Below are 21,961 nucleotides of genomic sequence, written 5' to 3' on the forward strand. Positions count from 1 at the left end.
CCTGTCCCTAGGCACCCTGATGAAAAGTCTCCCTGCAGCCTTCATGTAGGATCCCTTCAGCTATTGGAAGGCAGCTCTAAGGTCACCTTGGAGTCTTCTCCAGGCTGAACACCCCCAGCTCCCTCAGCCTATCCTCACAGCAGAGGTGCTGCATCCCTTGGGTCATCTTTGTGGCCCTCCTCTGGACTCTCTCCATCAGCTCTGTGTCCTTATTTTAATAAAGACAACACAACTGGAGGTAGTATTGGAGATGGGATCTAAGCAGAGCAGAATCAAGGGACAGGATCCCCTCTCCTGCCCTACTGTCTACACTCCTCTGGATGCAGACCAGCACACAGCTGCCTTCTGGGCTACATGAGGGCACTGCTGGCTCATGGGGAGCTTCTCAGCAATCAACACCCCCAAGTATTATTTTGCCTAAGAGCGAGAATAACTTACTTATGTATAATGGTAACAAATACTTCAATCTACTTAAATGTTAATGAAAATGATCTAACAAATATAATTTAGAGTGGATTATCTCTTTGAATCTCTTTATCTGGCATTGCTACAGGAGGTGAATCTTACACAGCTGAGATGCTTTGGCATCTTATTGATTGTCCTTGTACAATGGAACGCTTTTTGCATGACAAGTCAGTTTTGTTGAGATGCAGTTTTATTGAGAGGCTTATTCATCTTTGTCACAGAGTATCAGTTCCTAGTGCTGCTTTATTTGTTTCTACAGCTATGTGCATCTAGACATCTACAGCGGGTTGAACAGTAACTTGAACCGCCAGCACCACAGACTGGAGTCTCGCTACAGCAGCAGCTCTGGAGGATCATACGAAGAGGAAAAAAGTAACATTTTGATTTTAAAGTACTTCTGAGGGTCAAAACTTTCACAGCTTCATGCTTTTGCTGAAGGTTGTGGAATGTTGAGGAAATAGGCATTATCTGTGGGGATGGCACAAACTGATTTGAAAATACGCGTTTTGTTTTGCATTCTTTGAGCTTAGTACTGAATCACAGAATCAACCAAGTTCAAGAGATCTCCAAGATCATCAAGCCCAACCAATCACTTAACCCTAACTAGACCATGGCACTAAGTGCCTCATCCAATTGCTTCTTAATCACCTCCAGGGTCGTCGACCCCACCACCTCCCTGGACAGCCCATTCCAATGGGCAATTGGAATATTGCTATTCCAGTGAATACTGCTATTGAAGTCTGGCATGGATTTGGATACAGCAGAATATACAAGGAAGATAATGAGCTTTCTTTTCTTCCCTTGTCCTCTGGAATGAGTCACAGAATCACAGATTACAGAATGGGCTGTGCTGGAAGGGACCTCCAATGGTCATTAGTCCAGCCCCCTCTGCAATCAGCAGGGACATCCTCAACTAGATCAAGCTGCCTAGAGCTCTGTTGATCCTCACCTTGAATTCATTTCCAGGAATGGGGCCTCAACTACCTCCCTGGGCAACCTGTTAAAGTGTTCCACCACCCTCATGGTGCAGAACTTGCTCCTAACATCCAATCTAAATCCACTCTTCTTTAGTTTGAGGCCATTGCCCCTCATCACTACAGGCATTTGTAGCTAGAGTAGCTACAGTACTGAGCTTCCATTCTAAATGTATACAACAATGTCAATTCAGTGAGATGAAGCTGACAATTCAATCATAATGTATAAAAACAAAGCCAAAATTACATCTGGGATGCTTGATTGTCCCATGATTTGTTGTTTACACTTTCACTTGCTTTCTGAACTTCAACAGTAATTTCAAGTATCATCAAAATGGTATTTTCTGAGGAAGACAGTCTAAAAAAAATACAACTGAGTATTTGTTTGTACAAGCATGTCAGCATCCTGCCCTAAGATATGCTTATGCAGCTCTAGACACATTTTTCTGCTTTGGAATACCAATGGTGAATTGTGAACACTTTCACAAATGAAGCAGTTTTATTCTGCTGTCTTTGCCAGTACCAACACCAAAGATAGATAGAAGGTTAAGCAGAAGAAACAGGGGAGAGATCAGCAGGGGAAAGGTGAGGTGAATGAAGAAAAGATGGTGGGAAAAGTAAAAAAGTTAGAAAAGTAGAAGTAAAGTGCTTTGAAATGATAGCACTCCTTGGCCTGGCATTTAAAAAATGAAGTACAAAACTTTATGAGAAGCCAGAGCAAAGGAAAGTGTAGCAACGACACAGGAGCTCTTTAAGCTCTTCAGTCTTGTTTTGAAAATGTGTTTTGGGTTATGTTTTTGTGATCTGTGGTGTTCTTCCTGAGGTGCAGAGATAAGGAAAGAGGTAGGAATTTGTCGTGAAATATCATATACTTTTGGAGAGTTCCTTAATACAGGCTTGTTAACTGTGGCTACTTTTGTACTAGTGCCTAAGATATTAAATCATCTTGACAATGCTAGGGAAAGCTAATAGGGTCATGTAATCAGGCAAAAAGGAGAACAGTGGTCAAAGAGTAAATGAGGCATTACATTAATGGGTATGCTTGTTTGAAACTCTTGTTTGAGTTAACAAGCTGCTGGCAATTAAAATGACTTTGTGCTTTAGCCCTGCATGGGATTATTTCATGCATTCCAGTCTGATCTGGGTCATAATAGTGCTCCCACAAACTGTCTTCTTAGCTTTCACTCAGGATTTTTTACTGACACTTGATTTGCTACCAGTTCACTTGTTTGGGTATGGTAGAGCACATGACACAGTACTGCCTTTTCCTCACTGTAAATTTCTGCATTGCCTGTCAGTATGGAACCTGGTGTGTCCCATGCTGTATTGAAGCCACAGACTCCATTAGCATCTCCTTGTGCACTCCTTAATCACAGAATGTTTCCCCATATGCCCCAGCATTATCTGACACTTAGAACAGGTGGAGTTTTGCTAGTGACACCTACGAAGAGGTGCTTCTGAGAAATACTTCCATAGCTTATAATGAAGTGCAGCTATTCAAATTTATTTCAGTACCATCACACAGAATCACAGAAACATTCAGGTTGGAAAAGACCCTTGGGATCATCAAGTCCAACCATTAACCCTACTCTACAAGGTTCACCCCTGAACCATAGCCCCAAGGACCACATCCAAATGGTCCAGGGTTGGTTGGTGGTTGAATCTTGGGCCCCAGTCTTAATTCTTTGACATGAGGTTTGAAATGCAAGGACATTATATTAGATCACTTTGCCTTGTTTTCCTTAGGTGCATCCCATGTTCCCTATGTGCATCCATTGTTATGGTGAATGAACTCAACTGTGCAGAATCATGCTTATGCAAAAAGAAATAATCACTTTTCTTTGCTGTTTTGTTTCTTTGTATAAAAACAACCACCCTGTATCCAACTGCTTGCTGTGAATTGAATTGAATTGAATTGAATTGAATTGAATTGAATTGAATTGACGAGGTTGGAAAATACCTTTGAGATCATCAAGTCCAACCCATCACCCAACACCATCTAATCAACTAAACCATGGCTTCAAGTGCCTCATCCAGTCTCTTCCTAAACACCTCCAGTGATGGTGACTCCACCACCTCCCTGGGCAGCACATCCCAATGGCCAGTCTCTCTTGCTGGGAAGAGCTTCTTCCTAACACCCAGCCTAAACCTCCCCTGGCACAGCTTGAGACTGTCCTCTTGTTCTATTGGAGGTTGGTTGTAGCTGGTACCCTCCTCTCCTAGATCTCACACAAACACAGAATGTTGAGGGTTGAAAGTCTCTGGACCTCCAGAGATCATCAAGTCCAAGCGCCCCTGACAGGGCAGGCCACACAGAAACACATCCAGGCGGGTTTTCAAAGTCTCCAGAGGAGGAGACTCCACAACCTCTCGGGGCAGCCTGCTCCAGGGCTTTCCAAGAATTTAAAAATATTTGTTTAGAAGACTCTATAATACAGAAACACACATTTTTTCATCTGGTTTCATTATCTGTTGTGTTAGGTGACTCAATGCCTCTGTATTCCAACTGGCGGTTGAAAGTGATGGAGCACAATCAAGGAGAGCCTCTACCCTTCCCACCTACTGGAGGTTGCTGGTCACCACTGGTGGATTACTTGCCTGAAACTTCTCCTCCTGGCATGTCTCTTCACAGGTAACTGTTTTAACAGCACTAGTGGCAGTTCATGATGATTTGAGCTGCACAAATACAGTAATTTAAAGCTAGGAGACTAAAAGACAGAAGGCAGAACATTTGTCTTCTGTGATTTTACTCAGGGCTAGCAGTTAAAGATTCTGATTTGGAGGTGTAAAATTTTTCTACATAATGAGCATTCATCTTTGCTTTTACAATACAACTTTGTGGATGTTTATAGACTTCCCAATACTGATTAGTAGCATATGAAGCTCTTTGCAGCTTTTAATGAAGTTCATGTTATGTTAACCTAACAAAAATGTTTGTTGTTGTGTTGTAGATGCAATATAGCAGTGATCCTTCTGACTGACTTGATAGTTGACCACAGTGTAAAGGTGGAATGGGGAGGATATTTGCATCTTTTGCTTCATGCAATTTTTATAGGTAACTAAATTCTTTCAGAAATATGTCTAATAACTTAGAAATTATAGCTATTTATCTGGCTGCTTTTTTCCACATTTAACTTAATGCTTGCCATTGCACTGAAATCTCATTAATTTGTTAATATTTACTATAACTTAAAATCCAGCTAAATATCTTTCAGCTTGATTAATGTGAATATAGTTATAAGGGGTTTAGAGTCATGGAATCATAGAATGGTTTGGGCTGGAAGGGATTTCCAAAGGTCATCTAGTCCAACCCCCTCTGCAGTGAGGAGGGACATCCTCCATTAGATCAGATTGCCCAGAGCCCTGTTGGGCCTGTCTCAAATATCTCCAAGGACTGGGATTCAACTACCTCCCTGGGCAACCTATTACAGTGTTCCAGCACCCGCATGGTGCAGAACTTGTTCCTAACATCCAGTCTACATCTCCTCTAATTCCAAACCATTGCCCCTCATCCTCTTACTGCAGGCCCTTGTAAACAGTCCCTCTTCAGCCTTCTTGTAGCCCCCTTCAGATACTGGAAAGCTGCTATTAGATCTTCCCAGAGCCTTCTCTTCTCCAGGCTGAACACCCCCAGCTCCCTCAGCCTGTCTTAGTAGCAGAGGGGTCCCAGCGCCAATAATTTTTGTGCCCTCCTCTGGACCTGTTCTTCTGTTGGAGCCAATTTCACCTCTTTCTCTTTGTAGAAGACAGGAAAATTCTGTTTTTTTTTTTCCTTTCCATTTCTCAGTGTAGTCATTTTTATACAGAGCACAGATTAAGTTGTTACTGCTGTGGGGGGAGCAAGTTGCAACAGTCAGTTCAACTATGTGTTTTTGGTTTTATATTGAAACACTGAAAAGAAATTGTTTAATGAATTACAAATCAATTATTTGGTAAAGTATAACAGACCAGTCTGAATACTGCTGGTGTTAAATTATTTAATTCAGCATGTTCTTTGGAATGTTACTAAGCTTTTCCATTTCCATTTTCTGTTAGGTTTTGACCACTGTCACCCAGAAGTCTATGAGCATTGCAAACGGCTGCTTTTGCATCTACTGATAGTGATGGGATCTGGCAGTAATGTCCAGTCTGTTGCCTCTGTCCTACTCAGAAACAGAGAGTTCAATGAGTCCAGGGTGCTTACTGTCAAGCAAGCTACACATTTAGATTACACTTTCACAGGTAGGCTTTAGATGTGTTGAGTGTTGCTTGGTAAAATGCCATGGAAAATTATCTTTTCTTCCAGAAATTTTTTAAATGTCTGTTATTTGTCATTTTTTCCTAAGCCCTTGGCTTTAAAATTTGTTTATTGAGGTTGTAATTAAGTCAAAATTCACAGAATCATAGACCTCAGAGATCATCAAGTCCAACCTCTAATACCTAACACCTCATGACAACTAAACCATGGCTCCAAGTGCCACATCCAATCCTTTTGTGAACACCTCCAGGGACAGTGACTCCACCACGTCCCTGGGCAGCACATCCCAATGGCAAATTACTCTTTCTGGGAAGAACTTTCTCCTCACCCCCAGCCTAAACCTCCCCTGGCACAGCTTGAGACTGTGTCTCCTTGTTCTGGTGCTGCTTGCCTGGGAGAAGAGACCAACCCCCACCTGGCTAAAACCTCCCTTGAGGTAGTTGTGGAGAGAAATTAGTATGATTCATGTTAGCACTTTCTGCTCAGTCATAGGAGTTGAATGATTAAAAGGTAGTGAAAACCATAGAGAGGGCTCATTCGTTTTGATCTGTAATATGGAAGTTTTTATGATGCCCATGGCAATGAAACCCTGTAAGATATATCTTACTTGTTTATAACAATTTTAAAACTCCTGACTCTTTTCAGCTGCAATTGCATTATTCAACAGGTTATCAGAATACTCTTTTGAGATACTAACTTGTAATGTTCACCTTAACAATATTGTAACATACAGGAAATGCTATTTTCCATGTATGTCTTTATCAAAGGGATATTTAGAGGGTAGGAGCCTTAGTTTCTAAATGTGAAATAGTTGATTTTTCAGTATTTCATAGTATTTCAGTAGGTGGCAGCCTGATGCTATAAAATCTGTTCTGTTTTGTTCACATCAGAAGTGGTTCTGTCAGTAACTAAACATATTCATCTGTTTTGTTAATTTGATATTCATAGCAATCAGAGATTTAAAAATGGGCATAGTGAATAAATTATGTATAAAGCCTATTCACAGAACTTCACTGTTGCACCTTTATGGTGATTTACACAACCCACTCCATCCCTAATTCTTCCAGCTGTGGGTAAAACACAATATTTTGTTGTTACTAAGATAAAAATGTCTGATAGAACCTAGAATAAGATCAGAATCAAACATTTCCAGATGATGCCTAAAATAAGTTGATGATGAGTATGCACAGAATCATAGAATTATAAGATGGTCTGGGTTGTAAGAGACCTCCAAAAGTCATCCAGGCTAATCCCCTCGGCAGTCAGCAGGGACATCCTCCACTAGATCAGGTTGCCCAGAGCCCTGTCAAGCCTCACCATGAATATCTCCAGGGATGGGGCCCCAACCTTCTCCCTAGGCAACCTGTTCCAGTGTTCCACTACCCTCTTGGTGCAAAACTTGTTCCTAACATCCATCCTAACATCCTGTTGTGCCTAGCACAAGGTGAGACAAGCTGGTGTTCCATTTTCTTTGAACCAGTCCAACTCTGTGACTCTGTAGAGTGAAAATTTGTGGTGGCTGTCAGAGAATCTCAAGTTTACTTTGTCCCAGCACCTCTTAGACAGAAGAGTAGTGTGTGGTGTTAGTGCTTTTGTATTTGATTGCCTGATGATTCTTTGCACAGAGACAAAATTCTTAGAGGAGCAAGACTGAGCTAACTTCAGAGGAACTTCGTACAGCCAGAGAAGCTCTGCTTAGATTTGCCCTGACTAGCTAATACTTAGTGTTTATTGATTTAAAGTGCTGTCATTTACACTGAAACTGAGTTCTAACCAAGAAAGAAACATCTGCACATTATTAGGAAGTAGTTTGTGTAATTTTCCTCAGCTTATTAAGGTGAGATGCCTCAGAAGCCAGTGAGCTGTTGTGTTACCACTACAAACTCAAGCATAATACAGTGGATTTATAAAGGGATCCAGCAGTTCCTTACTGAGGAAGACTTTTCCTGTATCAGATTGCATTGAAATTATTGCATCCATTACATTATTCTCAATACATTTATTAAGTTACGGGGGGGATTAAGGGCTATTTTTCCTTTTTATGTACTTAACTGTCAACCTAAGAGCACAATAATCATCTTGGTTTTATTCCAGCAGGTGTTCATGATTTTATACCTGACTACCAGCCCTCCCCAATGACAGACTCAGGGCTTAGTTCAAGTTCTACCTCTTCTAGCATCAGTTTAGGAAATACAAGTGCTGCCATTTCTCATCTGCAAACCACAATCCTCAATGAGGTTGACATTTCAGTAGAGCAGGATGAAAAAGTGAAAACTCTCATAGAATTTATTACCTCAAGGTAAGATTTCAGTTCTCATTTTTTCTCAAGACATGTATTTTGTGGAAATATGTTTGTTTGGCATCCATTTTTCTCCCTTTGCCTCTGTTTTATCACCAGAAAGAGACAGTTTACATCTGAAGTGGGTTTATGTTTCACAGTCTATCAACAGCTCTAACTTACCAATAATTTCAAATAATTTCATCTACCCTTTCATATCCTAAGTGTTTAAAAGTCTTTTGCCATGCGGTGTCACAGAACATTCACAGAATGTTAGGAGTTGGAAAGGGTCATGAAAGATCATTGAGACCAACCCCCCTGCTGGAGCAGGATCACCTGGGGCAGGTCACACAGGAACACATCCAACTGGGTTTTGAATACCTCCAGTGAAAGAGACTCCACAGCCTCTCTGGGCAGCCTGCTCCAGGGCTGTGGTACCACAGGGAAAAAGTTTTTCTTTATGTTCCCATGGCACCTCCTCTGCTCCAGCTTGCCCCCATTGCCCCTTGTCCTGTTATTGGACATCCCTGAGCAGAGCCTGCCTCTGTCCTCCTGACACTGCCCTGCACATCTTTATCAACAGGACTGAGATCACCCCTCAGTCTCCTCCAAGCTAAAGAGCCCCCAGCTCCTGCAGCCTTTCCTCATAAGGGAGATGTTCCACTCCTTTCAGCATTTTTGTGGCTTTAGACTGGACTATTTCAGGCAGTGTCCTGAGGTCCTTTTTGACCTGAGGGGCCCAGAACTGGACACAATATTCCAGGTGGGGACTTACCAGGCTATCCAAAAACTAGGAGTTTGTGGCAAAGAACATTTGTAAAGTTACAAACAGTTGTGGAGTTTTGTGACGGTGCATATAATGCTTTCAAGACTGTGCAAATCTGAAATGCCACCTGTTTCCCAAAGCTTTTGGTTGTTATTACTAATGCTTTACATCAGCCTAAATTTAGAATGGCATGGTGGATTGAAGGGAAGCAAGTGGCTAGAAAGGAGATGTTTTAAGAAGTCTGTAGTGGTGTTAGTTGTACTAAATATTCTCTAACAGAGGACATCACTTCCTAAACTTATTTCAGTTGGATCTGATATATTCCTTGTCACTTCTTCTGATATTCTATTATACAACATTGGGCAGTTGACAAACCTCATTCCAGTTTATGTTTGCAGTTCTAAATGCTATATTTTATTCTTTTGCAATTAACCTTGGGGTTAAAATGGCACTTTATGGAATTGTCAGGGTTGGAAAGGACCTCAAGGATCATCCAGTTCCAGCCCCCTTGCAATGGGCACAGACCCCTCACATTACATCAGGTTGCTCACAGCCACATCCTTAAAAACCTCCAGGCATGAGGCTTCCACCACCTCCCTGGGCAACCTGTGACAGCGTCTCACCACTCTCATGGGGAAGAACTTCTTCCTAACATCCAATCTGAATCTACCCATTTCTAGTCTTGCTCCATTCCCCACAGTCCTATCACTCCCTGACACCCTCAAAAGTCCCTCCCCAGCTTTCTTGTAGCCCCCTTCAGATACTGGAATAAAAATGCTGTGACAAAGGCTGTGGTTTATATTCTGTTTATTTTTTATATTTCTAGGAAAAGAGGCCCACTTTGGAATCATGAAGATGTTTCAGCAAAGAATCCTAACATCAAGAGTGCTGAACAGTTAACTGTGTTTTTGAAGCATGTGGTGTCTATATTTAAACAGTCCAGCTCAGGTATGTTGGAAAACAGTTGATCCAGGATACAGTATCCAAGTCTGCAAATGAAATGAACATTTTTTGAATGCCTGTAAATTTACAGATTAGCTATGAAATCACTCTGAATGATTGCTTGCTGCAACTAAATAATAGATTTTTCTTATCTATTGCATACTTGAACTAAAATTATGGAATCATAGAACGGCTTAGGTTTGAAGGGACCTCATAGATCATCTACTCCACCTTCCCCACCATGGGCAAAGATACCTCTCAACTAGACTCAGCTGCTCAAGGCCTCATCCAGCCTGGCCTTGATCACCCCCTGGGAGAAGGCAGCCACAACGTCCCTGGGCAACCTGTTCCAGAGTCTCACAAACCTCATACTGCAGAACTTTTTCCTCAGCTCCACTCTAACCCTGCTCTGCCTCAGCTTCAAACCATTCCCCCTTGTCCTGTCTCTAGACACCCTGATGAAAAGTCCCTCTGTAGCCTTCAGGTATTGGAAGGCAGCTCTAAGGTCCTTTAAGAGTCTTCTCCTCTCCAGCATGAATACCCCCAGCTCCCTCAGCTTATCCTCCTAGCAGATGTTCTCCAGCCCTTGAATTGTCTTTGTGGCCCTCCCCTGGATTCTCTCCAACATCTGTGTCCTTATTGTGGGGACACCAGAACTGTACACAGTATTACTGAAATAGAATAAGATATTAAGAATATTATTTTATCTCATTCTCTTAAGGATGAGATCAAATACCTTAATAATTTTTGGTGTCCATTTAATGTTCAGATGATAAAGATTTTGTTCTCTGCAAGCCTCTCCAGTGTTAAGTGTTAGGAGATGCAAGTCTATATGCCTGGAAAGGTTTTTGAGAGTAATATTGCTTGAGAAGAACAGGGAAGATGACAGTGTTAGGCATGGCTTTGGTAATTTACTCTTCACTAAATTCTGATGGTTTGGGGTTTCATAAATCATTGTGTGGCTCCTGTCTTTGCTTTGGTAGGAGGATTTCAGCTGGAGCACCGCCTCAGTGAAGTTGCTTTGCAAACTGCGCTTTCCTGCTCCTCTCGACATTATGCTGGGAGGTCCTTTCAGATTTTCAGGGCTCTGAAGCAGCCTCTTACTGCATCTACACTTTCTGACGTTCTCTCCAGGCTAGTAGAAACTGTTGGAGATGCAGGAGAAGAAGCTCAGGTATTGAAAATGTTTCCCCTACTTTATCAGAATGCTGTCTACCTAAATGACCTACCTGGGTTATTATTTTGAGAACACTGGAAAGCATTTTTTTATTGAGTTGCTTCTTGGTTTTAAATGAAGATTGTTTCAAATATCAGAACAGTTTTGATTGTGACACTTTCTGGTTAAATGATGGAAAAAAGGAGCTGCACACATTCTCTTCTGCAGCAGTAAGAACATCCAGAGTTTGATACAGATTTCCTGAAAACACCTTCTCTTTTGTAGCAAAAGCAAATCTTGAGGTCATAGAATCATAGAATCAACCAGGTTGGAAGAGACCTCCAAGATCATCCAGTCCAACCTATCATCCAGCCCTGTCCAGTCAACTAGAGCATGGCACTACATGCCTCACCCAGGCTTTTCTTGAAGATCTCCAGGGACTCCACCACCTCCCTGGGCAGCACATTCCAATGGCAAATCAAAATAATTTAGGTTTTCCTTCATTAAGAACTTAACCTGATAAAGTGTTTAAAAGCCTCCAGCTTACTGTTACCGTACACTTAAAGAAGTGGATCTAATCTTCTGATAGTGCAAAATGAGAGTCTAAGTGGCTCTATCAACTCCATTCTGAAAAAGAATGCAAACCAGACCGAGTTTTTCCCTGTCTTGGAGCTATGTGGCTTCTTGGAGCTCTCTGATCACGATTATGTTCTAATTGAAGCATGAAACAACTATTTAGTTACTGATACTGCTTTTACATTTTTTATATCACTACTTAGTAAATGTTTTGTGGTGTTGCATAATTTGTAATGACCTGTGGCTCTCCTCAGGGTTTTGTCATAGAACTGCTTCTGACCTTAGAGTCTGCTATTGATACCTTGGCTGAAACCATGAAGCATTATGATCTACTTTCTGCCCTTTCTCAGTAAGTTCTTTTATTTACACATTTTTTTTATTACACATTTTTACCCATGTGAATTGCTAAAGATCTCTGTTACAAAGGTATGAAATAATTTTATCTTGTCCTTGCAGAATAGTTGTATCCCTACAGCAAAATTGCTTGCTCTCTTGTGTTTTTTTTATCTGCCTCAAGCAAACTCCTAACAATGTAGATTTTCTGTAAAGGATTTCTGCTACCATTCCAACATCACAGAATCACAGAATTTCGGGGGCTGGAAGGGACCTCGGAAGCTCATCCACTCCACCCCCCCCCCGCCAGAGCAGGATCACCTACACCAGGTTACACAGGAATGTATCCAGGAGAGTCTTGAATAGCTCCAGAGAGGGAGACTCCACAAGCCCCCTGAGCAGCCTGTTCCAGGGCTCTGTCACCCTCACAGTGAAAATTTTTTTCCTCTTATTTACATTCAACTTCCTATACCTCAACTTCCACCATTGCCTCTTATGCTGTCACTGGGCATCACCCAGCAGAGCCTGGCTCTAGCCTCTCAGGACTCACCTTTATATATTTATAAACATTGATGAGGTCACCTCTCAGTCTCTTCTTCTCCAAGCTGAAGAGACTTCAGCTCCCTCAGTCTCTCCTCATACAGAAGATGTTCCACTCCCTTAATCATCCTCATGGCTCTGTGCTGGACTTTTTCAAGCAGTTCCCTGAGCTCTTTCTTGAACTGAGGGGCCCAGAACTGGACACAATATTCCAGGTGTAGCCTCACCAGTACAGAGTAGAGGGAGAGGAGAACCTCTCTTGACCTAATGGTCACAGCCCTTTGAATCTACCCCAGAATGGCGTTGGCCTTCCTGGCCACAAGAGCACATTGCTGGCTCATGGTCATCCTTCCATCCACCAGGATCCCTAGGTCCCTGTCGCCTTCACTGCTCCCCAGCAGGTCCATCCCCAACCTATACTGGTGCATGGAGTTGTTCATTCCCAGATGCAAGACTCTACACTTGCCCTTGTTGAACTTCATCAAATTTCTCCACTCAGCTCTCCAGCCTGTCCAAGTCTTGCTGAATGGCAGCACAACCTTCCGGTGTGGCAGCCACTACACCCAGCTTGGTGTCGTCAGCAAGCTTGCTGACAGAGGGCAGAATCTCACCACCTTCCTACTGAGGAACTTCTTCCTAATCTCCAGTCTAAGCCTACTCTTCCCTCAGCTGCAAATCATTCCCCCTTGGCCTATGCTAGACACCCTGATGAGAAGTCCTTCTCCAGCCCTCCTGTAATTCTTCTGGTATTCTGTGATTGTAACAAATAGATTTGGTAGCAGAGCTAACAGGATGCTCCAGTCTTGTCCTTGTGCCAGAAGGATGTAAATACTCTGTACTTTCATATATGATAATCCTCTTACAGTGATGAAGCTCAGCACTCACTGTGTGCCTCTATATGTGATTAGTGTAACATCTTCTTCTCTCCCTTTTTTCTAGGCTGTGTGCTATTAAAATATTTTGCATGGAATAATGTGTAACGTTGAGTTTTTATTTTAGAACCTCATACCATGATTCTGTGATGGGAAACAAGTATGCAGCTAATAGGAAAAGCACTGGACAGATCAATCTAAGCACAAGTCCCATGAATAGTGGCAGTTGTTTGGGATACTACAGCAATACAAGGAGTAATTCTCTGAGGCTGAATTTAATCAGCGAGCGGAGAGGTGACCGGCGACGGAGCAACACACTGGATATAATGGATGGAAGGATAAATCACGGTGGAAGCTTGGCCAGGACTAGAAGCCTTTCCTCCCTGAGAGAGGGAGGCATGTATGATGTGCAGCCCACTACTGACCCTGTCAACTTGATGGCCACCATATTTTGGATTGCAGCTTCGTTGCTGGAGTCAGACTATGAGTATGAATACCTGTTGGCTCTCAAGCTGCTGAACAAGCTTCTCATCCATTTGCCTTTGGATAAGCCAGAGAGTCGGGAAAAGATAGAAAAGGTGCAGAGTAAACTGAAATGGAATAACTTTCCAGGCCTTCAGCAGCTCTTCCTCAAAGGCTTTACTTCAGCATCCACACAAGAAATGACAGTTCATCTCCTCAGTAAACTCATCACAATCTCCAGGCATGCTTTGGTGGATCCTTCTCAGTTAGCAGGTATCTTCAGTAAATGCATGGGTAATGAAGAGACATCTTTCCATCAAATTAAGTATAATCAATCAACATCAGTAGAAATTCTGTATTGGCTTTAAAAAAGCCCCACCTTGAGTTAAATGTTTTTTGCACTTGTCAATATTGCACTGCTAGATAGTGGGAATACACTGCAGACTATGAATATCTGCCCAGAAATACTGCCCTTAAACTTTCTGTGTTGACTATGAAGTTACTTACAAGTGAGTTTTAAGAGCACCTGTATTATTTTGCGTATCTTGTGATAACTATTTGAAGCCTTTACAGATTTTAGAAACAATCTGACTCTTCTGCCTAAACCTATCCAGTTTCATTAGATTTTTGCTTAATTGGTCTTGTAATGATTATATTTTCATCTTGTGCAAACACACTCTGTATGCATGCACACTTAGATACATGTATGTGTATTTATCATGTATATATCTGTGTCATGCTGTGTCTTAAATACCAGATAACTCCACATTGTACTGTCATATTAAGCATCTTTAGGGATCATATAACTGTGTTTATGTATGTCTTTAGGATTTCCCCTAAACATCTTGTGCCTACTTCCTCATCTGATCCAACATTTTGATAACCCAACTCAGTTTTGTAAAGAAACAGCTGACAGGATAGCAAAGGTATGTAAAACAATGAACCTAAAATGAACCTCATTCATGATCCAGGAGTTTATGCCAGCATTGTTTCTGTAGTTTTCTGCTCCCTTATGTAGCACTCCTGTGTGATTCTAATAGGAATATAGCAATAACATTGGAAGGTGGTATTTTAAAGATGTGGTCCAGTCCTAATTTCTATGGTTGGACCTCGTTTTCCACCTCTGAGTTTCGCTTTGTTAACAAAAAACTCACATTTAGTTTATTCTATAAAATTTAAAGAGCAAATCTCCTTCTTTGTGACATCAATTACTTTTCCTTACTTGTCTGTGATTTTAAGTGTGCTTTTTAAGCACCCTTCCTAGTTTGCTTAGGAGGAGGAAGTGATCTTTATCTTTTGGACTGATAGGTAAAGAAGAAAAGGCAGTGTGTTCTTTGCATTACTTGTATACAGTTGATTAACTTTAGACTATTTCTGAACTCTAGTGTCTGGTCGAGAAATTACATGTTAGACACCAACAATTTCCAGCCAGGCTGATGGTGCCCTGGCCTAACAAGCTGTGTTTTAAGTCAGAACATGGAAAGTGGAATAAGAAAGTGCTGTTTGTCATTGGATGCAGTCTCTGGGTGCCCAAACTGTGCTCTGTATGTCACTGACCTGCGTGCAGGCTGTCTCAGAGGAGCACATGCCTGATGCAAATCCAGAAATCACTGCTGCCCTTCCAATACTTGCACAACTAGCTAGGGACATTAGACTATAAGTGTAGTAAGACTAGTAGATAAATTTGGAGCATGGATAAGTACCAAAATTCAGTGGAGGTGCTGCTTGTGTGATGAGTCCCATTTCAGCTATTGGAAAATAGAGTGCACTGGGGAAAGTGCATCATGCCGTGTCAATGCTTAAGCTAAAAATGTGTCATTTCTGATGACATTGAATATTCTTATTGCTTTTCAGGTTTGTGCAGAGGAGAAGTCACCAACTCTTGCCAATCTGGCTCATATGATGAGTTTATACAGCACACACAGTTACTCCAGAGACTGTTCTAACTGGATTAATGTAGTGTGTCGATACTTGCATGACTCTTTCTCAGATGCCACGTTTAACCTCGTAACTTACCTCGCAGAGGTAAATTTTTGATAGAAGGGGATCTCCCATTGACAATCTGTGCACAGCCTTACATTTACTCATTGCCAATTCCTTATTATTCATGATTTTGAATATTGGGGGCAGGGGGGGAAGAGGGAAGCCCATCTTACACAATGAGAGAATCATATTTAAATGTTCTAGGGGTTAGAGAAGGAATCAGCACTCAAGAGTTTGGAGTGCAGCAATTTAAATGTACCTTGAAATTATAATCCCTCTAATGATAGACCCCTTTTTTTATGATAATAGTGTTTTGTAGTAGATGCCTTCTGTACTGCATGAATACAGTGCCCTCACTGTCATGGTATTTAGTAAAATACACTTATAAATACAAGTGTAAATAAATACAATACAAGTGTATTTAGTCAAATACATTTAGTGCAAGTCTTAAGAGACCTTTCTGGTTTTTTAAGCCAGGTGCACATTTAAAGATGGACTTGTCACAGCTTTTAAAAAATCATTTCCAAGTTCAATTTTAAGTATTGCATATCATCAAAGATCATTTACATTATAGAATACCCTCTGTGATTCTGCCAGCCATTCATACAAGAAAATTGGTATTACCTTTTGAAAAGTAGCTTGTGTGAGAAGCTTGAAGAGCTTCAAATTGATGAGGGTTTTTATTCTCATTAAGGACTTGTTATGTACATACTTTGTTCATAAGACTGTACTTTAAAGCATAGATGTAATTAGTTTTGATGCAGCATTCAGGCTCCTCAGTTTGTATGAACCCTTCTGTGTACTTAGAAGTGTTTTACTGCCATGTGCTAATAAATACGCCAGAATTCAGGGTAGAAAAAGTGAATTAGGGCAGAGAACATTGTTCTGTTGTATTTTTTAATCCTAAAGCAAAGTTCTGAAAACAAGAAGTCATACACTTAAGTTTCTCACAGGGGAAAATCAGTATGTATGGAAGTTAACTATTCACTGTTTGCTACTATTAAAAGCCATAATTAAATTCTGTATTTTTAACCCTTTTTTGTTTGTTTGCTTTTCTTAGCTATTAGAGAAAGGGTTATCCAGTATGCAACAATCCTTACTGCAAATTATTTACAGTCTTCTGAGTCATATTGACCTATCCACAGCACCAGTGAAGCAGTTTAATTTGGAAATCATAAAAGTAATTGGCAAATATGTTCAGGTAGGTCCCCTGAAAAATCACAAAAGCTTTTCTGCTTCTTGTCACAGTGGTAGTGAAATTACACTTGAATTTGGGGGGGGGGGGGAGAGATAATTTATTTCAGATACAAAAACAGTTGTTTGAAGTCAGATTTGTAATTTAATTTGTATTGTAATTTAATTCACCATGTGCTTATGTATTTGTCCAGTTTGGGTTACATCTTGTGGAATAAGTTACCAGGGTGAATGTAAACCTAGTTACAGATACGGGCTACTCTCCAGATGTAGTTGGAGGAGATGATCCTTCAACTGTTAAAACATTAGGAAATGCTTACTGCTAAATAGTGCACAGATGTTTTATTTAAGTGTATGAGTTTTCAAAATGAAGTTTCACAGTTAAATACACCTTTAAATCACTTTAATGTACCTGTGAGGAACATTAAGGTGCACCTTAAACGGGTTTGAGTGCATTTTGTATTAAAGAAAGTCCCTGAAAGATAACCACTGTATTTTGCCCTAGGTAGTTTAATCTTTTGTACTCTGAACACAATTCACTGCAAAACCATTTCACAGAAGAAGGTCTAGCATCTTGCTGAACGTTGGTTTTATTTTAAATGCCTGGAGCATAAGACCATTTCAGTGCACAACATTCTCTGGTTTGGGGTTTTTTATTCTCCTTCTCTTTTTAACCCTCCTTTTTTTTTTTTTTCTCCTGAATTCCATTATTGCCAAATGTATTTCAATCAAATGGTTTAATCATAATTAACCAAGAAAGGTGGTGTTCCCTGGATGTCTTATTATGGATAGACATGTGCTTTAGATATTGTGCTGCTGTCAGAGTGCGTTAGTCAAAATGGAGTGATTAGCGTAACCGTCATTGTGAGCCGACAGCTACTTGCTTTGCCTCCAGCCTTTCTATGCAAGCCCACACTACCATGGAATCTAATCTCAATTAGAAGATGTTAGCTATCAAAATAATGGTACTAGCAAAAAAAATATTCCAGGGAAGCCTGTGTATTTTTGATAGAAATGAAGGCTCTGGGGAGACCTTACAGCAGCCTTCCAGTACCTGGAAAGGGACTATGAGAATGCTGGGAAGGGTCTTCTTACAAGGGCTTGTGGTGATAGGATGGGAGGGAATGGATTGAAGCTGGAAGAGAGCAGCTTTAGACTGGAGATTAGGAAGAAATTTTTTACAGTGAGGGTGGGGAGACACTGGAACAGGCTGCCCAGGGAGGGCATGGATGCCCCACCCTGGAAGTATTGAAGGCCAGGCTGGATGAGGCCTTGATCAGCCTGGGCTAGTGGAAGGTGTCCCTGCCAGTGCCAGGGGGGGTTGGAACTGGATGATCTCTAAGGTCCCTTCCAACCCAAACCACTCTAAGAATCTATGAATTATGTGAATTTGCATCAAATCATAGTGAGGGTCATGAGACCCTGGAACAGGTTACCCAGGAAAGCTGCTCCCTGGAGGTGTTCAAGCTAGGCTGGACCTGGTGTAGCAGAAGGTGTCCCTGTCTATGGCAGGAGGGCTGGAACTGGATGATCTTTAAGGTCCCTTCCAACCAGAACCATTCTGTGACTCTATGGAAAAGATCACAAGTAAACTTGTCTTGTGTAAATGTGGTGCTACTAAGCTGATTTATTTTAGTCCTCTGCAGTCACAAGGCATCTTAATCAATTTAAGTTGCTGCAGGATGGTTCAAGTTTGAAACTACTTCTATTCATGTTTATGATGCACAGAAATTCATAGAGATTGTTGAAGATTGTAATTATTTTTAAAAAGCATTATACTAACTAGACCCTTGAAAGTGATATTTATATTTTAATGAACAAAATAACAAACATGTCATCCTAATTAAAGAAAAGGGGAAAAAAACAGCCAATATCCTGATAACTCACAAAATTGAAAGGTTTAAGCTTCAAGTACAATCCTAACATTTTTAGGAGTGTAAATCTTAACCCTCCCAAGTATAAGTTTCTTCTTCTCCTTCAGTCTCTGTAGTTGAAACTGATGAACTATTTACATTACCTTTTGAGGAGAGTGCACTTAACTCAGGGTCTGCTCCGAGTATGAGTATGTTCTCATACTTTTGCCTTGCCTTTTTTAAGCAGTCCATTGGTTTGATACTGTGTAAAAAAACAACCCTTGCAAGTGTTTTTGCCTTCCCCTCCCCACACCCCTTTTTTTTAATGTATGAGGATATATAAGGAACAAAATGTTTTTGTCTGTTTAGTATTCAGTTTACTTTGTCCACAAGTGTAGGACAATTAAAGCTTCCAAGAGCTGGAAGTTGTTTTGCTTTTAAATGAGGAATGGGGAAAAAAAAAATAGAAATGGGTAGATTCAGACTGGATGTTAGGAAAAAGTTCTTCCCCATGAAGGTGGTGAGACACTGGAACAGGTTGCCCAGGGAGGTGGTGGAGGCCCCGTTCCTGGAGGCTTTTAAGGCCAGGCTGGATGTGGCTCTGGGCAACCTGCTGTAGTGTGAGGTGTCCCTGCCCATGGCAGGGGGGTTGGAACTGGATGATCCTTGAGGTCCCTTCCAAGCCTAGCAATTCTATGATTCTCTGTTTCTAAATGCTATCAGTTTTTATCTTCTGGGGCATGAATTGCAGATACTTCAGACACAAGAAAAAGATAGTGTAAATAAAGGGAGCAAGACATTTGGTGCTGCTGATGCTGTGACCTAGAGCTAGTGAGCCCGATGGCTTTGTACCTTTCCACTGCCTTTTTGGCACTTCAGGGTCTAAAGACATGCACCTGTGGTAGCACCTGGCAGCCACATCTAGAAGATCAGCACTTTTGCTTTGGGGAATGTTGCAATGAATCAATGTAAAATCCTCCTGTGCCTTGAAAATGTCTGCCTTGTTTGAAGTGACTATTTGGTGATTTTGTTTGTTGTCACTTAGAGTCCATATTGGAAGGAAGCCCTGAACATTTTGAAACTGGTGGTGTCTCGCTCAGCAAGTCTTGTTGTACCTAATGATATTCCAAAGTCTTATGGAGGAGATGCAGGTTCTCCTGAAATCTCTTTCACAAAGATTTTTAATAATGTCTCCAAGGAGCTACCTGGGAAGACTTTGGATTTCCATTTTGACATCTCAGAGGTAATTGTGACATTTCAGTTACAATGCAATAATGACTTTCCATGGCCAGCTTGGACTTGTTTTCTCATAGTTTTATAGGTTTATCTATTTATTATTTTTTTTGACATACATGTAACTAGAGTTACACTGAAAGAGAAGCTTGGAATTTATTTATGTTGTGGCTTTGCCTTTTTCCCCTCTTTGAATGTCAGGACAGTTAATTACTAAAAGTCAGGAGGATTATTTTCAAGGGTATTTTCAGCTGTCAGAGAGCAGGCTGATGCAGCTGGCTGTTGCTTACAGCATTCTAGGCTTTCATCAAATGAAGGGTTGTGTATTCAAGGGCTGAGAGGATTAAAACCCTGTACTGCAGTTTTGATGTGACTTAGGAAGAGACAATTTAGAGGGGAGAGAAGGATACAGAATGTAGGAACCTCAGTGTGAAATAGACGTAACTGGAGAAAAACCTCCTGTAGTTAAAAAGCACAGCCCTGCCCCCAGTTTAGAACTGAAAGGAATATACTAATAAAGCTAATAGGCTGAGGGAGCTGGGGTTGTTCAGCCTAGAGCAGAGAAGACTCTGGGGCAACCTTAGAGCTGCCTTCCGATACCTGAAGGGATCCTACAGGAACGCTGCAGAGGGACTTTTCCTAAGTGTGTCTAGCAACAAGTCAAGGGGGAATGGTTTGAACCTGAGAGGGAGAGTAGGTTTAGGCTGGATCTTCGGGAAGAAGTTCTTCACTATGAGGGTGGTGAGACTCTGGAATAGGCTGCCCAGGGAGATTGTGGCTGCTTCCTCCCTGGGAGTGTTCAAGGCTGGTTTGGATGGTCTAGTTGAGAGGCATCCCTGCCCTTTTTAGGGAGATTGGAGTAGATGATCTGTGAGGTCTCTTCCAGCCTAAAACATCCTGTGATTCTGTGTCTGAAAAGAGGAATGTAGCCAGATGATTGCAATGTAAGACAGGGATGTGAAAATTGTACAAACTTTAGAAATAATCAAAAGGGCTCCTGGCTGAAGCTGACCCCGGATAATAAAGGGAGATCTAGATATTTTGGGAGAATTACTTAAATTGGTTCCTCAAGGGAGTTTCAGGGGCAAGATGAATTCCCACAGCATTTATTGGGCTAGGATTTGCTGTCAGCAGAGCTGAACTTGATCTTGGGGTTTTGGAATTGTGCATGTGTTAGTGAAGCTGCTGATCTGTGGAAACAGTCTGTTCGTGTCTCTGAATGATTCTACAGAGCAGCTTTGCCTCCACTTAGAATACAGTTGTTTTAAAAATGTGTTTAAAAATGTAACTGGATTGTCAGCATAAAACTTGCATAATTCCAAGAAAACCACAAGTGGGCTGAATGGCAGCCTGCTGTGTAGGGCAGAAGTATGCAGCTTTGTATTTCCCAGTGTGCTCAGTGGGTTAGGCATGAGCTTCACAGAATGCTTAAAACCAGACAGTCTCTCCTATATTTTATATGATACTGCATCCTGAAATCAAATGTGTAGCCTTTGGTACTGTAGATTTGAATTTTAACTAACTATTTATTGTCTTTGATAGACACCAATTATTGGGAACAAGTATGGTGACCAACACAGTGCAGCTGGTAGAAATGGGAAACCAAAAGTCATTGCTGTCACCAGGAGCACATCTTCAACTTCATCAGGCTCCAATTCAAATGCATTAGTTCCTGTCAGCTGGAAGAGACCACAGCTCTCTCAGGTACATTGTGTCTCAAACACATTATACCATCTGTTGTAGACAGTCTTTATGAATGTATATAAAAAAATATCTGCTGAAGTGCAATTTGAAGTCAGTGTTGTGTCTGGCAGAAAAATGAACATAGCATAAACTAAAAGCTAATACTGGTGACAAATAAGAATGGCCAGAATCTTTCTAGAGGCTCTCAGCCTGTGAGATGACTACTTAAAAATGCACAAGTTGGACATTTTGACCTGGATCTCCAGCAGTTATGTTCTTTGTGATGTTCTCTGTGTTCTATGTGATGTTCTTTGGTCTATTTTTCAGAGAAGAACCAGGGAGAAGCTAATGAATGTGCTTTCTCTGTGTGGTCCAGAATCTGGTCTTCCCAAGAATCCTTCAGTAAGTGTCGGT

General features: G+C 41.2%; 1 protein-coding gene across 3 annotated transcripts in view; it reads left to right on the plus strand.

The window, feature by feature from the left end:
- Positions 1-21,961, plus strand: part of FRYL (FRY like transcription coactivator) — a 164,052-nt gene that overhangs the window by 111,785 nt on the left and 30,306 nt on the right. For 2 of the 3 annotated variants that reach the window (XM_054163565.1, XM_054163553.1), the window contains exons 36-50: positions 725-837; positions 3,921-4,071; positions 4,391-4,494; positions 5,475-5,660; positions 7,771-7,975; positions 9,547-9,668; positions 10,646-10,836; positions 11,649-11,743; positions 13,267-13,874; positions 14,430-14,527; positions 15,456-15,626; positions 16,645-16,785; positions 19,677-19,874; positions 21,407-21,568; positions 21,875-21,949. In XM_054163565.1, the coding sequence (XP_054019540.1) occupies positions 725-837; positions 3,921-4,071; positions 4,391-4,494; positions 5,475-5,660; positions 7,771-7,975; positions 9,547-9,668; positions 10,646-10,836; positions 11,649-11,743; positions 13,267-13,874; positions 14,430-14,527; positions 15,456-15,626; positions 16,645-16,785; positions 19,677-19,874; positions 21,407-21,568; positions 21,875-21,949 (2,620 nt within the window). The remainder of the gene's footprint in view (positions 1-724; positions 838-3,920; positions 4,072-4,390; positions 4,495-5,474; positions 5,661-7,770; positions 7,976-9,546; positions 9,669-10,645; positions 10,837-11,648; positions 11,744-13,266; positions 13,875-14,429; positions 14,528-15,455; positions 15,627-16,644; positions 16,786-19,676; positions 19,875-21,406; positions 21,569-21,874; positions 21,950-21,961) is intronic. The other variant, XM_054163573.1, reaches the window with a different exon arrangement.

Source organism: Dryobates pubescens, chromosome 1, assembly GCF_014839835.1.
Source record: "Dryobates pubescens isolate bDryPub1 chromosome 1, bDryPub1.pri, whole genome shotgun sequence".
NCBI classification, from domain to species: domain Eukaryota; kingdom Metazoa; phylum Chordata; class Aves; order Piciformes; family Picidae; genus Dryobates; species Dryobates pubescens.